Source organism: Phocoena phocoena, chromosome 1 (genome assembly GCF_963924675.1).
Source record: "Phocoena phocoena chromosome 1, mPhoPho1.1, whole genome shotgun sequence".
In the NCBI taxonomy this organism is placed as follows: Eukaryota; Metazoa; Chordata; class Mammalia; order Artiodactyla; family Phocoenidae; genus Phocoena; species Phocoena phocoena.
The window spans coordinates 4159210-4176197 of record NC_089219.1 but is presented as its reverse complement, the minus strand read 5'-3'; the positions used below and the strand labels follow the sequence as shown (position 1 = coordinate 4176197).

Below are 16988 nucleotides of genomic sequence, written 5' to 3'. Positions count from 1 at the left end.
TGCTCTCCTTCGAGACCGTCCTCGGCGGAGAGGAATTGCCCTTCACTTGCACTGAGATGGTTGATCATTCATTCAGCCTCTCAAAAGATATCTTTAAAGAATAATCCGGGGGGCTTCCCTGGTGGCGCAGTGGTTGAGAGTCTGCCTGCCAATGCAGGGGACACGGGTTCAAGCCCTGGTCTGGGAAGATCCCACATGCCGCGGAGCAACTAAGCCCGTGAGCCGCAACTACTGAGCCTGCGCTCTAGAGCCTGTGAGCCACAACTACTGAGCCTGCGCGTCTGGAGCCTGTGCTCCGCAACGAGAGGCTGCGATAGCGAGAGGCCTGCGCACCGCGATGAAGGGTGGCCCCCGCTTGCCGCAACTAGAGAAAGCCCTCGCACAGAAACGAAGACCCAACAAACACAGCCAAAAATAAATAGATAAGTTAAAAAAAAAAAAAATCCGGGAGGCCAAAGTACCGTGCAGTTCCTACACTTTCTTTCTGAGACGGACATAATTCTCCCTTAGATTCGTTCCTTAACTAACCACGCTCAGCCTTTCAGTGACAGGCTCATTTCTCCTCCTTTATTTATTGTATGCAAGTGACTGGCAGCAATCCTAGTGGTTCTTCACAGGCAGCCGGAACCTGGACCAGGAGATGGTTCCTCCTGAGCCCCTCTCAGCCCGAGGTGTTGCTGAAGTCACAGGCGGACCCCTGGCCTCCGGGAGACACAGGTAATCGGGCTGCTTCCTCGTCCCATCGCTAACCGAGAGCAGCCAGCTGCTGGACGTGCTTGTTCGTCAGAGTAATGAGAGTGAGGTGACTCCCTTTAAAAGTGGAGGCTGTCCATAAGAAAGAATGAAATCATGCCATTTGCAGCAACATGGATGGACCTAGAGATGATCGTACTGAGTGAAGTAAGTCAGACAGAGAAAGACAGATACCATATGATGTCGCTTATATGTGGAATCTAAAATAGGACACAAGTGAACTTATCTACGAACCAGATACAGACTCACAGACACAGAGGACAGACCTGTGGTTGCCAGGGGGGAGATGTGGGGGTGGGAAGGATTGTGAGTTTGCGGTCGGTAGGCGCAAACTATTGTATATAGAATGGATAAACAGCAAGGTCCTAATGTGTAGCACAGGGAACTATATTCAGTACCCTGTGATAAACCATAAGGGAAAAGAATATAAAAAAGAATGTGTATATATGTATAACTGCATCACTTTGCTGTACAGCAGAAATGAACACAACATTGTAAATCAACTATACTTCAATAAAATTTAAAAAAAAAAGTGGAGGCTGTCAGGGAATGTCAGCGTGTCCAAACGAAACTCTGGGAGGCTTTGCCGTGCCTTGGTTAACCTCCGGGTTCTTGAACGTGCCTTACCCTCTCCTGACACCTCTCACACGTTCCAAGAGCTGCTCGTGATGCAAACTATCTGCAGAGCAGGAATCCAGTATCACTCCCGGGCACCGTCTCTACGGAGAGAGCCTGGCCTCAGCCGCCACCCGAGGAGGGCTTCTCTCCTCTCCAGCTCAACAGACACCAAGCCAGGAATGGACGGTGGTAGGAAGGGGCTAGAAATGAGTGCATGAATAGAAGGGCAAAGGATATCTCTCCATGATGTTTCCAGCAGTGGGATTTAGTGGTACTGTGTGGTGATTTAACTGTGGGGACAATTTAACCACGTGGGGACAATAGAAAGCTTTGAATTTGTCAGCTTATGCTGTTGTGTGTTCATCATAGCCTCCTGGGGCGGTAGTTCTACTTCGGGCTGTAACTGGGTTTGCTGCTTCTGAATAAGCCCAGCCATCGTTCTCCAGGCGGGAGCAGGACAGGCCTTGGCCTCGGGGGTGGGATCTGATGTAGGGGGACAAGGGCTGAGTCCTGCTCCGTCACTTACTCCCGTGGGGTCTTAGGCCAGTTGTTTAAACTCCTGACTCTATCATCCGTGCATGAGGGACGGCAGTGCCCATCTCCTAAGGGTCCGGAGTGTAAACAGTCGGTTCTTCCCAGACAGGCGCCCAGGGAGCAGTAGGTGTTCACTCAGCAAACACTGGCTGGGGGTCCGCTCTGTGCCAGGCTCTGTTACATTAGGAGCTGGACGTGCCCGGATGGATGAGATGGTGTGTGGTCATGTCAGCCGTGGTGGGGTTTGCGTTGTCACTGTAGATCGGGGCTTGTCAACCCTGGCTCCGCGGACGCTTTGAGCCAGATAATTCTCTTGGTGGGGGACTGTCTCCAGGGCTGTGTCCCTTCCTGTGGATAATGGTGGACCCCACCCCGGATGAGCAGAAGCTTCTGACTTCGGAATTAGAGATTTTGCATCTTCCCGGATGCTTGGCAACTTTGCTTGGCGAGTTCACCGTGCTTGGAGCGCTCAGTCTTGTGGTGGCTTGTGTGCAGGAAACTGCTCTGAGCCTCAAGTGGAAGGTTGAGCTGGTAGACGTTGGCCGCAGGAAGGATTTGTGATATATTTACCTTCCTGAAGACATCCTATTAAAGGTTTATTAAAAAAAAAATGGTTTGGAAGGCACTAGTTTAATTTCTGATCTCTCTCCTGTGGCCTTGACCTCAGCCTGGGACCGAAGAGCACGTGTCACTTAGGGCAGGTCAAGCGGAGGTGTGGCCGGGGACGCGAGGCTGCAACCTCTCCATGAAGGCACATCATCTGAGGCCCAATCGTGTGGGTGAAAATGGAATCTGGGCCCCGAGGCAAAGCGGTGTCCGTGTGTCTGAAGATGAAGGCATTAAGACAGGAGCACTTCTGTGGTTTATTAATCTGTTTCTCCTGTCAGAGAGGCACCTTGTCAGGGGTGGCTGAGTGAGATGTGATGCGGGGGAGAGCCAGAGCCCCACTCTGCCATCTCCCGCGGCTTCTCTCGCAGGTGACTGGATGGGCTTGACTCTAGCTTTCAGTCATGCAGTGGCAGCTGATGCATCTGCGAGCATCCTGCCCGGCCTTCTTGAGGCGTCCTGACGCTGGAGGGCTTGTTTGCAGTGCTGCTTGACCGCGGTTGAGATGTCTGGCCAAGCCCACGGGGCTGGGGGTGGGGGAGTGCCTGGGTTCCAGGTGACTTGGCCCTCCTGGGGACCCCCCCCAAACACACACACACACACACACACACACACACACACACGCACGCACACACGCGCACACACACACGCACACGGGTTGAAGCCGCAGAGTTGTGTGGTTCATCCCAGGAGGCCTTTGCTTCCACCGACCCTCCGAGCTGGTCGGCCCTGGGCAGGGTGTGCATTTTCTACCTGCCTAATCTAGCCTTTACCTTTGAACTTTGAACTTCTTGAGGGCTGGATCGCGTTTTCTAGGTTCCTTAGAAATTCTTTAGCACGTGCTGTGCCCACACTAGAGGGGCAATAAATGATGTTTGGAAAATCACACGTCCTTAACCAGCAGTAATGATGGGATGAGACCCTCAGACCTCGTGTCGCCTTCTGATTCACGGAGCTTCCAAGGCCGACCCTCCTGGTGAAAGTGGGGTCTCTGGAGACAGACCAGGGGGCTCTGTGGTCGGTTTGGTCTCAGAATAATCGTTTTCAGTGGTAAGGAAAGGGAGAGGCAACAGCCATGAGTCCACATGTGGGACGTCCCAAAAGCAGCTGGTCCACCGCCTCCAGGCAAAGGATTTCAAGGTGACCTCTAAGCTGGAGGCTTATTGCTGCTTTGCATCAGAGCTGACAATGTTTGTTTCACTGCCAAGAGGAAAAGTGGGTAGTGTTCATAAAACTGATATGCACAGGTGTACATATGAGAGGTGAGATAATGACAAACTTGACTTTACAGCAGGCCTTTTTAAAACAGTTCTTGAGTCTTGGAAACGGAAACATAATTCTCTCTTGGTCCAACTGCCTGTCATCTGTAAGTGGTCACTATTTCATCATTTTGCAATAAAAGATAATAGAATAACGATTTATATCTCATGGCTGATGTTTTAATGTGTCTCTCTGTTATCCTGGGCTGACAGTCTGTGATTACAGTAAACGTTTTCTCGGTGACACCATGGTAATGACTCGTTAATGGGGGATTGTTCCAAGTTTAAGTCACGTTGCCACGGCCCGGCCCGCCTGGCCCTGCCTTGGGGGGAGGGTGGCCTTTGTGTTCTGCTGGTGACTCTACACCTGGGCTTCGCCCCAACAAGGATGCTGGGTTCCAGGGACCACTCGGGTCCAGAACCTCAGGTCAGCGCTGACCTGGGCTTCTGGGACGCTTGTTGCCCATAGATTCGCAAACCCAGTTAGTGCCTCCATTTCTGTCTTCTGTGTCTACGACATTTGTTAGCTGAGAGCAGCTGCTTTGGATTTCAGGAGATCAGAAAACAGCAGCAGAGGGAAGGTGCTTCCATTCCCACTTGGGAGGGTGCATCTCAGCGATGGGAGCTGGATTTGACCTGCCCATGTCCCCCCTCCCTGTGGTGAGAGTGAGGGCTGCCATCTGTACCTTAGAGGATGGAGAGGCTGCAAGTGGGAAACCTTTTAGGAGCAATTTGAGTATCATCTACTTGGCTTGGGTTCACAACTCCTATAATAAAGAATCCCACCGTGGGACATCCCTGGTGGTCCAGTGGTTAAGAATCCGCCTGCCAATGCAGGGGACACGGGTTCGACCCCTGGTCCAGGAAGATCCCACATGCCGCGGAGCAACTAAGCCCGTGCGCCACAACTACCGAGCCTGCGCTCTAGAGCCTGCGAGCCACAACTACTGAGCCCGCATGCCACAACTACCGAAATCCTCGCACCTAGAGCCTGTGCTCCGTGATAAGAGAAGCCACCGCAGTGAGAAGCACGCGCACCGCAATGAAGAGTAGCCCCCGCTCACCGCAACTAGAGAAAGCCTGCATGCAGCAACGAAGACCCAATGCAGCAAAAAAAAAAAAAAAAAATCCCACAGCAATATTCATCATGAAAAGAAGTTAGTTGGGCTCCGAACTGAGGATCCTGCTTAGTTTATTTTTATTTTTTAATTTTTGCGGTATGCGGGCCTCTCACTGCTATGGCCTCTGCCTTTGCGGAGCACAGGCTCTGGACGCACAGGCTCAGCAGCCATGGCTCACGGGCCCAGCCGCTCTGCGGCATGTGGGATCCTCCCGGACCGGGGCACGAACCCGTGTCCCCTGCATCGGCAGGTGGACTCTCAACCACTGCGCCACCAGGGAAGCCACCTGCTTAGTTTAAATAAAATTCATTCGGGTGCAGCCTCGTGTTTCCACACGAAACAGGGATTAGAGTCAATACTGGCAAGTTGTGATTGCAGTTTGATGGCAGTGTTGGATGGAACAGCTCAGTGGGTGCGTGGGTGCAGTGGGCTACTTATGTCTTTGGGCTCGTGGTCCTCCCGGGTGATGGGCATGGGGCGCGAGGCTGCCCCAGCCCCTTTGTTCTCCAGAGGCTCTGGGTCTGTTGGCATTTTCTGTGGATGGGAAGGTCCCAGAGGAGAAGCAAATAGTTTGATGTCCCAGATGCTGGGCACCCTGGAAGGAGGAGCTGTGAGGGGCTCGCTCACTGGGCCCCTTCTCTGCTCTGGTGCCTGGAAGGGATGCTGCTCCCCGCGCGGCGTGTTTGTGGTGTTGACGTGACGACGAGGAGGGGGCGCACCCGCGTTCCTCCGTGTTTCTTCTCTGCAGCTCGAGAGCGTTCAGTCCGTCCCTGGCTTCTCTTTTGCAGCCCTTCTATTTTCACACGTCCTTGAACCATCCTAATATCGTGGCCGTGGTGGAAGTGGTCACTGAAGGCAGGAGACGGGACGGGACCCTTCAGGCTTTGTCCTGTGGGTTTGGAATCCTTCGGATCTTCAGCAACAACTCGGAATCTCCTACGTCTGCCCCCCAGGACAAACGGTATCTGCCCCATTTTCCCCGTCGCTGGGGTTTCCGGCGTCTTTCTGTGGTGATTTAACGGCTCATTATTTGTCCAGACTAGAAAGCTCTGAATTTGTCAGCATGTGTGTTCATCACAGTCTCCCGGTGGTATTTTCGCTTCGGGCTGTAACTGGGTTTGCTGTTTCTGAATAAGCCCAGCCACCGTTCTCCAGGCGGGAGCGGGACAGGCCTTGGCCTCGGGAGTGGGATCTGATGTAAGGTGGTCAAGGGCTGAGTCCTGCTCCGTCGCTTACTCCTGTGGGGGTCTTAGGCCAGTTGTTTAAACTCCTGACTCTATCATCCGTGCATGAGGGACGGCAGTGCCCATCTCCTAAGGGTCCGGAGTGTAAACAGTAGGTTCTTCCCAGACAGGTGCCCAGGGAGCAGTAGGTGTTCACTCAGCAAACACTGGCTGGGGGTCCACTCTGTGGCAGGCTCTGTTACGTTAGGAGCTGGACGTGCCCGGATGGATGAGATAGTGTGTGGTCATTTCAGCCGTGGTGGGGTTTGCGTTGTCACTGTAGATCGGGGCTTGTCAACCCTGGCTCCGCGGACACTTTGGGCTGTCCTGTGCAGTGTACGAGGTCTCGTAGCACCCCTGGCCTCTGCCCACTAGATGCCAGGCAGCCCCCTCCCCGCCCAGCTGTGACAGCCAAAAGTATCTCCAGACTTTACCAGACATCCCGACGGGGGCAAAATCATCCCGGGTTGAGAACCACCACTCCAGACACACAATCGTGGAAACCCCTCAAACGTTGTTTTCTTGGGACATCTCCAAGCATGACCAACTCCCCAGGCATTGTTTTCTAGCGCTGAGGTTCTCAGGCTGCACTCGGGCCGTGCTGTGTGTGTGCTGGACATGCTTGGCCACGAGTGCTGAGGGCTCGCGGATCTGATGCTGTCCTCAGCCGTCTGTTTCCCACGGAGGGTCGAGAACGCTCCTGGAGGTGTGGTGCTGGGGTCCCCAAGGCCTTCCTTTCGAGAAGCATAGCTGACATCCCATGAGTAAACGCAAGATGCTGACCTGCATCTCACGGGTCTTGTTTTGCAGGTTGAGACTGTATCACGGCAGCCCCCGAGCCCTCCTGCACCCGCTTCTCCAGGACCCCATAGAACGTAAGAGACGAGGCCTGGCCAGGCCTGCTCCTACCGTCCTCAGCAGCACCTGTTTGTCATATGACTTCCCTGAGTGTTAGAACCTCATCAGCTTAGCTGAGTTGTTAATAGATTTGGGGAACATGTAACGTTGGGCTTGGAGTTCTGACGTAATTTGAAGATCAGAGACACACGAGCCTATAAGGATGGTGTAGCCGTGTGAAGACGACCCCATGGGGGCCACCTGGTGGGAGGGCTGTTGGCCTCCTTGCCCCTGGGGTAGCAGCTTTGCCCCCACGTGAAGTAGTTGCTGTCCATCACTGCCCACCGGCTGTCCCAGGAAGCCTTTGACCGCGAAGTCTGTGGGTCATCTCCAACACAGCAAGGTGTCCAGCGGTGCCAAATGAGAGTGGCATCTGCAGGAGCACCTGGCATGCATGGGCCCCGCGTGGAGCGGCCGGCCTTAGGGCAGAGTGGGCTTCCCGCCCTGCCTCTGTGGCTTCTCCTCCCGAGCCATCAGGGTACCCGTGGGAGGGACCTGCGGCCCCCTGGCTGCCGGCCGTGCGGAGGGTAGACGGAAGGGCGTGCGGTGAAGCCGGGGGGTGGGCTAACAGGCTGTTTCAGGGGCCTATGCGGGCTCTGCTGGCCCTCGGGGAGTGTGGCCGGGGGCCAAGCGGTGGAGGTGGGTCTGTTTGGCGGGGGGCAGGGTGGTGGAGACTTTCTGTCTCTTTGCGATGTTGCCCAGATTCCACGATGGGAACCCGGCCTGTGTGAAAAACCCAAGCTTACCCCGACCCATCCACTCCCTCTGAATTTGGTGAAAATCTCACGATAGAGGAACAATCGGTCAGAAACTTGGTTTTGTTGATTCATACTGGCTTTTAGGTTATTTCGCAACTGAATTTAATCATTAACCTGCCAGCGTTTCCTCTCCTGAAGTACCCTTAGACTCAGCACCTTTCCAACAGCAGACACAGCCCCCAGGTTGGTTCCAGGCCCACGGATCTGGGCGCTGGTGGAGGGTGTGGGAGCTGCGGCCGTGTGAGGGGGGCCTGGGGAGGGACCGCCACAGGCTGTCAGCTCATCATCTCAGGGGCATTTCTAAAAGTGCGGGGCTGTTTTTCTTGGATGGATAATGCAGTCACATGACCCAGCATTCAAAGTACTGAATAGTATGAAAAGGTTCAGGTGAGGTCTCCTTCTCCTCTGCTCGGCCCTTCACCTGCACCACAGGTGACCTTTCTCTCTGGGATCTTGTGGGTCCTTCTAGGTCCTCTGATGACACACAAGCAAATGTGCACTTCCCTGTTCTGATTTTGCCCCCGTTTACTTGTCCCAGACTTTTCTTTTTTCCCTTAATGATTTATCTTGGAGGATGTTTCATATCAGTACCTAGAAAGCGTGCTCATTTTTTTTTTTTTTTTTTTTTTGCGCTACGCGGGCCTCTCACTGCTGTGGCCTCTCCCGTCGCGGAGCACAGGCTCCGGACGTGCAGGCTCAGCGGCCACGGCTCACGGGCCCAGCCGCTCCGCGGCATGCGGGATCTTCCCGGACCGGGGCACGAACCCGCGTCCCCTGCATCGGCAGGCGGACTCTCAACCACTGCACCGCCAGGGAAGCTCCGTGCTCATTGTTTTTACAGCTGTGTGGTATTTCATTGAATTGCTGTTTGTGATTGAACCAACCCACCCCAAATGGACCCTTGGGGCAGTTCTGTGAGAACAGAGGGTTGAAGGTTTTGCTGCAGTGGACATTGCCATTTTGCAGGTGTGCACGTGAATCTGTAGGGTAAACTCCCAGAAGTGGGATTGCTAGTCTGAGGGCCTGTGCATTCACAGTTTTGTGTTATTTCCCCTGTTTGCCCTCCATAGAGGTTGTACCAGCGTGCTCACCAGCCAGCCATGTAGCAGAGTGCCTTTCAGGGTACTTAACATTTTAAAGTAAGCACATCCCATGTTTGGAGCGGTTAGATATTAAAAATCTGGTTTTCGATAATATAGTTGTGTTTTTCTAACGAATATTTAGTTCTTTTCTTATGAAATCACAAGGCATGCCTCAGGAGGTGGTGAGTCCCCTATCAGTGGAGGAAATCAAGCCCAGGCAAGATGGACCATTTGATGGGAATGTGTTGAGGGCATGTCTGTGGTCCCTCCCAGCCCAGTTTCTATTGACGCCCTTCTGTCCACTTTCCCGAGTGCTCTGTATCTGAGCTCTTCCCAGTGGTTCCTTTCTCTAGGACGCTTTCCCTCTTCCCACTTCCCCTAGCACGTTATCCGAACCTTCCTTGGGGTTCGGATCCCGTTCTCCTGTGTGTTATGGATGTCGGCATGCTTGTGTCTTAGTCACCCCAGAGGAATGGTCCTTCCTTGAGGACAGGACTCTGTCTTGGAGGCCACTGGCCACCCAGGGCCTAGTCCTGCTGCTTTGTGGGTCTTGACGGATGCAAGGCTGAGACTGAAAGGGATGCAGGCCTCTGGTCAGAGGACCTTCTGGGTTCCCTCTGATTATGGGAGCAAAAGCGATGCCTCTCTTCACTGCTCTTGGGGAAGAGGTGAGCGGAGAGATTTTATTATGTCGGATCAAAAACAAGTACCTCTTTCGTTGCAATTTTACCAGTGAGAGTTATTTAAGGATTGATTCTTTTTTGCTCTTTGGCTGAGCAAACAGAGCAATTCCCTTGTCTCCCTAGAAAAATACTTTTCCTGTTTGTTGAATTCTTTTCCGAGATGCTCAGTTTATTGGTCGGTTTGACCGAAGGTGCCTTGGTTCGGGCTGTCACAGGAGGTGTTTTCTCCCTCAGAAAACAAGCACATGACCCTCATTGAGAACTGCAGCCTGCAGTACACGCTGAAGCCACACCCGCTCCTGGAGCCCGTGTTCCACCTTCTTCCCGAGAACCTTCTGGTGTCTGGTCTGCAGCAGATACTTGGTCTCCTTCCAGCTCGTGGAGAATCGGGTAAGGGCTCCTCTGTTTCTGTCCACTTGGTGAGTCTCTGTTAGTTCATGGTCAGACCTTGCAGGAACTGGGGCGAGGGCTGGCTGGGCCCCCCAGCAAACAGCCTGGTGGCGGGGGGAGGGGGAGGAGGGGGAGGAGGGGGAGGGCAGCAGTGTCGTCTCGTTCCCGGCCCCTTCCTGAACACACCTCACATCCCTCAGGTCATCTCTGCCTTCTCTCCTTGAGAAATGCTTTCATGAGACAAATAGCCCGTGTCTGTATGACTGTGGCCAGAAAAACCACTGTTGCTAGATCCCACCCTTTCTGGGCCACCGTGTCAGTGGCTTAATTACCTTCAGTTTTTAATTGTGGTAAAATAGACGTAACATAAAATTTACTGTTGTAACCATTGTCAAGTGTGCGGTTCAGGGGCATCAGGTGCGTTCACGCTGTTGTGTAACCATCCTCCCCGTCCACCTGCAGAGCCTTCCCATCGTCCCAGACGGAAACCCTGTCCCGCTGGACGCTGACTCCCCTTCCCCTCCCCAGCCCTGCCCCCACTTCTGCTCTCTGTCTCTATGAGTTGACTCCTCTAGGGACCCCCTAGGCGTGGAATCCTCCTACAGCATTGGTCCTTTTGTGACTGGCTTATTTTGCTGGGCATAATGTCCTCGAGGTTCAGCCCTGTTGTTCTGTGTGTCGGAATTTCCTTGCTTTTTAAGGCTGAATGGTGCCCCACAGTGTGGATGGACCACGTTTTGTTTATCCATTTACCTGTGCATGGACACTTGGGCTGTTCTGCCTTTCAACTTGTGAGTGAAACTGCTCGATCACTTTGGAACTGAAATTCACGGGACAGGCTCAGGGCTGTGTCTGGGTGTGTTTTAGAAGTTGATTCTCCTGGTGGGTGTGGGTCAGCCCTTCACAGCCACGAGTCACTGTGAGGGCTGCTCTCCTCTCAGGTCCTGCCGACGGGCCTCCCTCCTCGGTGGGCCTCCCTCCTCGGTCTCATGCTCCCTCTGAGTACTCTTGGGGGCTTTTTGCCTGGCCGTCTGGGAGAATCCAGGAGGAGGGACCGCACCAGCCTCCCCACCTGGGGCTGCTGGAACCTCTGGTCTCGGTGGGCCGGCTGCAGCTCCCATCCAGGAGGGGCAGGATGTGGCTTTGAGTGTGAGTGGCTGGCGAGGAGATCTGGGAGGTGCAGAGTGTTTGGCTCAGAACAGAGACACTCAGGACCCGAAGAGACGGCTCAGCTCCAGGAGGGAGAGTGTTTGTCTCGGTGACGATGTCCCTGCGCGTGGCCTGGGCGCTGTGGTCTTGTTATCTGAGTTCATGAACTCCTGGGACGGGTGCACGGTGGTCATCACCATCACGAGGTCACTGTTTCTCCAGTGTCTCGGAGAAGAGACGATGATACATGAGAAATGACCAGTTAACCGTGAACAGGAGCATGTCCTGGGCGGGGGATGGAGGGGGTCCCAGGTTTGGATCTGCCGTGGGTCACCAAGCTCTAACCCTCCTGAAGCCCCCCGTAGGCAGCCGTGTTGCTCTCTGCGATGCGCTTGTGTTCACCCAAGAGGGAGGGAGGAGAAGTTAAGAGTTACAGGCAGGCAGAGGGAGAACCTCCTTCCTGGTCGTGCTGTTGGGATTGAGAGGGTGGAACCTGCATCCGGCTCTGAGCCCCCCTCCCACTGGTCATGGGGGCGCTGTCAGCATGGCTGTGACTACGCGGGTATCAGGCATCTATGTGCGCACCTGAGGGGAGCTCAGCTTCTGTGAGTCTTTCTGACCTGGGATTCTGGGAATTTAAACAGAATGTTCTCGAGGCCTGAGGTGTATCCATTACCAGTGGGTGTCAGTAGAACTGCAGATAAAACATGAAAATACGGAAGCGGAGCTCGGGCCTGCTTCTGTGTCCCTCCTGGAAGGCGAAGGAGAAGCTCAGATGCCCAGACAGGCCCCGCGTTTGTTCTCAGCATCCCAGATCGGACGGTGGGAGTCAAGGGCCACGCTACAGAGAGGAGTTCTGGATCCAAGGAGCGTGAATTCAGCTCTGGATCCTGAAGTTCGTGTTTTCAGAAGAGCTGAGCCCCTCTGGCCTCCGGTTTGCCTCCCTGGAATGGAGCGGCTGGCACTGGGCACTTTTAATAGATGCAGGTGGTGTCTGTAAATGGCAAAGATGAAGGACAGTTTACGTTGTTGTTGTTTAAAAACAAATGGCCGGAATCGGTCTGGCGGGCGGGCAGGAGCTGCCGTCACCCGTGCAGGAGCCCCGCTTGCTCCTCGGGGGAGGGGCCGAGGGCAGCCTCCCCTCCGTCCCCGAGACCCTGTTGCTCAGCCCTGACAGCGGTTATTGTCTCCGATATCCAGTTCTGCCCAGGATCTTACGGGCTTTTGTGACTCACTCTTTGAAAAAGGGTATCTTGGCTGGATACTGTTTTATGGCCCTGAGAGGGCCCAGGCAGGGACTGGGGCTGGCGTCCGTGGTGCTGGGAACCGGGGATCGCTTGTCTAGTTTGCAGAGGGTTTGGTTATATTTGGGTGCCGTGTTGGGACTCGGGTATTTGTTCCTTTGGAAAATGCCACAACACAGGAGGAGTGAGTTGTTTTCCCCTGAAATGTGGACTGAGGTCACTGCAGGTTCACATGCGGTTTTAGTTAAGTGGGGCAGCCTTGCATGTCTGGCTGGCAGGGGTGGTGAAGGGCGCCCCGGGCACCGTGCTGGGCAGTCAGTGCAGGGGGCTCACTGCTGTCAATCACCCCTTGTCCCCTGCTTGGCCTGGCTCACTGCCGCTGCTCCCCTGGATCCCATCCTCCCTCCCTCCTGTATGTCGAGCATCGCTGTGCCAGCTCTGTGCCGTGCAGGGCAGTCCCGGGGCCAGCCCGCCCTGCCTGACCCACCAGCCCGCTGACTCCAGCCCCGGCTTCGTCATCTGTTAAACCCAGCTCGGCAGTGCTGTCCGCGGAACTGACTTGCCCGTCTGCCCCATGGCAGCCTCCCGTAGCTTGGTGTGTCCCTGGGCCCGCCCTCTACTTACCTACCTGAGGTGGTTCCCCAGCCCCGACCTGCCGGCGCTGCATCTCAGCAAAGAATGTCAAGGTCCCGGGTGGGGCCCCGCACCCCAAGCCCAACCACCTTGTGTAGCGGTGGGGTTCTCCCCCCGGGCTTCCCAGGCTGTGCTGACGGCCTGCCCTCCCCAAGTCTGGGAGCGTGGCTTCTAGATTCCCGGAGTGACCGCGGTCCCCTGCAGAGAGGGAGCGAGGGGGACAGGGCTTCCCGCTGCCGCTGAGAGCCGGGGGCTGGTGATCCTGCAGCCTAGACCCCAATCCTTTGCGCCCTCTTAGGCCAAGGACAGGTTCAAGTGACAGAATTAATCTTTAGTCAATGAATTCGGTAAGACTAGAAGTTTTCCCTTCCAATCTCATTCCTAGAGAAAACCACTGCTAACAGCTCGGTGTATGCCTTTTATATACTAATTGAGCCATTGACTCATTCACTTATTTGTTGATGGCTCAGCACGTATTTGTAGAGTAGATCCTGTGCATGGCAGGCCCCGTGCTGGGGCTGAGGGTGCAGCCCTGTATTCCCGGTGGAGCATCAGGGCATCTTTCCCAGATGAAAGTAAGTGAGGGCCAACCTCACAGTCTAACCACGGTCCTCAGGGCACTGGGAGGTGTTTCAGAGCTGGTGTGGACTGGCTCAAGCTCATTTCCACTCCTGCCTAAATCGTTCCTAAATTTCGCTTGCATTCTGTTGCCTCTGTTGCAGTGTTCTCTCTATCTTGTGAGGTGCATTCTGGCGAACGAAATACCCTCGGCAGGAGAGCCATGTCCCCGGGAGGCTGGGGTCCGCGGGTGGGGGGACGTGGTTAGGGCCTAGCGGGGAGCTCCTTGGGCATCGCGGGTGTTTCCAAGCACTTCCCTGAAGGGTGTCGCTAGGGAGGGGTTCTAGCGGTCCCCATTTTCTCTGCAGTGCATTCAGGGGAGTCTCAGAAGAAGATGGATCGTTGTGCAGTAGGGTTTGTCTTCCCACGGGAGCACTGCTGTTGCTGGGAGTTGCAGCCCTGTCCAGAGACTTGGCAACAGATCGGTGAAAGCTTGACCCAGTTACAGAGCACGAGGGTCAGCAGTCCCCACCACCGGGAGGTCAGCTCTGCTGAGGCCCCTTGTGTTTGTCCTGGCTGCTGACGTTGGTCGGTTGAATGACTGAATGACAATGTCAGATGGCAAAGCTGTGCTTTGTGGGCGCTGCTGGAACGTTGGGGAAGAGCCCTGAGGCCGGCGGTGGTGCGCCCGCTCTGCTCCTGGCCCCGTGTGGTGGCTTCAAGCCTCCACTCTGGCCGGTCTCCTCTGTAACATGGGGACATTATGAGGACCTGCCCAGAGAGGGACACAGGGAGGGTCCAGTGAGCGTGAGCTGCTGTTCTTCGGTCAGGCAAGTTCTGCCTTGAGTTGAGCCAGAAGGCACCTCCAACGTGGCCACCCTGTGGCTGCCGCAGGACATCTGGGAGGTCGGATCTGTCTCCTGTGGGAGGGCCCTTCAGGGCTGTTCTTTCTTCACTCGTGGCTTCTGGAAGCTTGCGGAGCGGGTCCCCGGCCAAGCCAGGCTTGGAACTGGGCACCTTGCGTTGGGAAAGGCGTTGGTTCTGGGTTTTCCTTCTGTTCCTGTGGCAGCCTGCAGACGGGGGTCTGGCTGGTGGCTGTTCTCTCTGTTCCAGTGCTTGTTGACCGTGGAGTGACCTCTGGCTTGGGGGCCAGGCAGACCCTCTGCGGGAGCAGCCGCGGGGGAGGGCACTCATGTCCCACGCACGCTTCTCTGGAAGCAGGACTTGACGTGGGGGGAGGTGAGCAGGTAACATGTCGGGGTGCCCCTTTGGGGTCGGGTGATTTTGCTGCTCAGCACGGGACTGCTGGGGAGAGGGTGCTGGGTGCAGCCCGTGTGTCCTTCCCTGTGTGTTCAGTGGGCGCCCCCGGGCTGCTCTCTGCCCCAGAGATGAGAGAACGGGGTGTCCGGGGGGTCCCGGCTCCCTGGGCTGAGTGATGGGAGCCCAGGTGGGAGGCAGGGTGAGAGGGTCCCGACAGCGTCAAGGCCGAGAGTGTGGGGTGGGGGGAGGTAAGGGGGTCTCACCAGGAGTACAGGGATCTCAGGGGCCGCGGCTACCTCCGTCTGGTGGAGGGGTGTGGCCACCTTACCTGGACCCCCCCCCCCTGCCCCCCGTGACTGCCCACAGAGCCCTGGACCACTTGAGTCTGAACACCTGTTTTGGCCAAGAGTTTAACTGCGATCAAGAGGAGGGGGATTGTTTGGTATCCAGCAAACGAGCCTGTCTGTGCTTTACAGCAGTGAGCAGGGTCATGCAGCTCGGGGTCACGGACAAAGGCAGCGGTCTTGTGTTAAAAATGCTGAAATCACTGGAGGAGGATTGCAGACACATGAATTAACTTGCAGAATGCAAATAACATGGAGTCTGCAAAATACGGGAGTGACAAGCATCGTTCACGCGGCCCTCCCACTTCCCTCTGCTCCGTCTCTGCACACTCACCTCCTGCTCTGAGTCCCGCCAGCATCGCTCCCTGAAATCCTGCAGGGACAATCTGTACCTCCTCCTGTCCGCGGAGGCCCCGGGTTCCTGCGCCTTGCTGCAGGAGGTGGACCCTTCGCCCTGCCCTCCAACCCCCCACTCCCCCCGCCCCTGCCGGCCCCGACGGAGGCTCCCGGTTCAGGATGTGCTTCGGACACTCGCTTGACCATTTCATGAAAGGTTGCAGTTTATATATTTCTGCACTTAAAAAAAATCGTGGTCAGATAGACGTGTCATGAAATGTGCTCTTCTAACGGTTTTTCAACGTGCAGTCCAGGAGCGTTAAGAACGTTCACATCCCTGAGCAACCCTCCCTCTCCAGAACGATTTCCTCCTGCAGAGCAAGACTCCGCACCCGTGAAGCGCCAGCTCCCCACCCGCCGCCCCCCAGCCCCTGGCAGCCTCCATTCTCCTTTCCATCTCGGAATTTGACTAATTTAAGTGCCTCATGTAAATGGAATTATCCAGAGCTTGTCTTTTTGTGACCGGCTTATCTCACGCAGCATAATGTCTACAGCGTTCATCCACGTGGTAACATACGGTAGAATTTCCTTCCTTTTTTAAGGTTGAATGATATTCTGTTGTGTGCATGGACCCCATTTTGTATGTCGGTCCATCTGTGGATGGATACTGGGTTGTTCCCACTTTTTGGCTACTGTGAATAATGATACCTGCACTTTTCCTTGGGTCTGATTCATCAACTGACCTGCTTTAAGCAATTAAAAAATGATGAAAGGAATACATAAACCTTCTCAGAAGTATGAATCAAACCTAGCGCGTATTTGTGATAGGGAAGGTACAGAAAGCCACAAAGAGGGAAATAAAATAATCTGTGATTACTGCCTGCAGATTACTGCCTACATGCATAGGCCACCATCAAAAAGTCTATAAATAATAAATGCTGGAGAGGGTGTGGAGAAAAGGGAACCCTCCTACACTGTTGGTGGGAATGTAAATTGATACAGCCACTGTGGAGGTTCCTTAAAAAACTAAAAATAGAGTTACTGTATGATCCAGCAATCCTACTACTGGGCATAGATCCAGAAAAGATGGAAACTCTATTTCGAAAAGATACAGGCACGCCAGTGTTCATAGCAGCACTATTTACAATAGCCAAGACATGGAAGCAACCTAAATGTTCACTGACAGGGGAGTGGATAAAGCAGATGTGGCACATATATACAATGGAATATTACTCAGCCATAGAAAAGAATGAAATAATGTCATGTGCAGCAACATGGATGGACCTAGACATTATTATACTAAGTGAAGTCAGAGAAAGACAAATATCATATGATATCACTTATCTGTGGAATCTGAAAAAATATACAAAGGAACTTATTTGCAAAACAGAAATAGACCCACAGACTTTGAATACAAACTTATGGTTATGAAAGGGCAAAGCGGGGGAGGGATACATTGGGAATTTGGGATTGACATATACACACTACTATATATAAAATAAACAACAAGGACCTACTGTAGAGCACAGGGAACTCTACT

At 54.4% G+C, this 16988-nt stretch overlaps 1 protein-coding gene across 1 annotated transcript in view; it reads left to right on the top strand.

Moving 5' to 3' along the window:
• The window catches only part of NPHP4 (nephrocystin 4), a 132956-nt gene that overhangs the window by 7374 nt on the left and 108594 nt on the right, over positions 1-16988 (top strand). The window contains exons 3-5 of the mRNA XM_065884328.1: positions 5680-5852; positions 6925-6989; positions 9769-9924. Coding sequence (XP_065740400.1) covers positions 5680-5852; positions 6925-6989; positions 9769-9924 — 394 coding nt within the window. The remainder of the gene's footprint in view (positions 1-5679; positions 5853-6924; positions 6990-9768; positions 9925-16988) is intronic.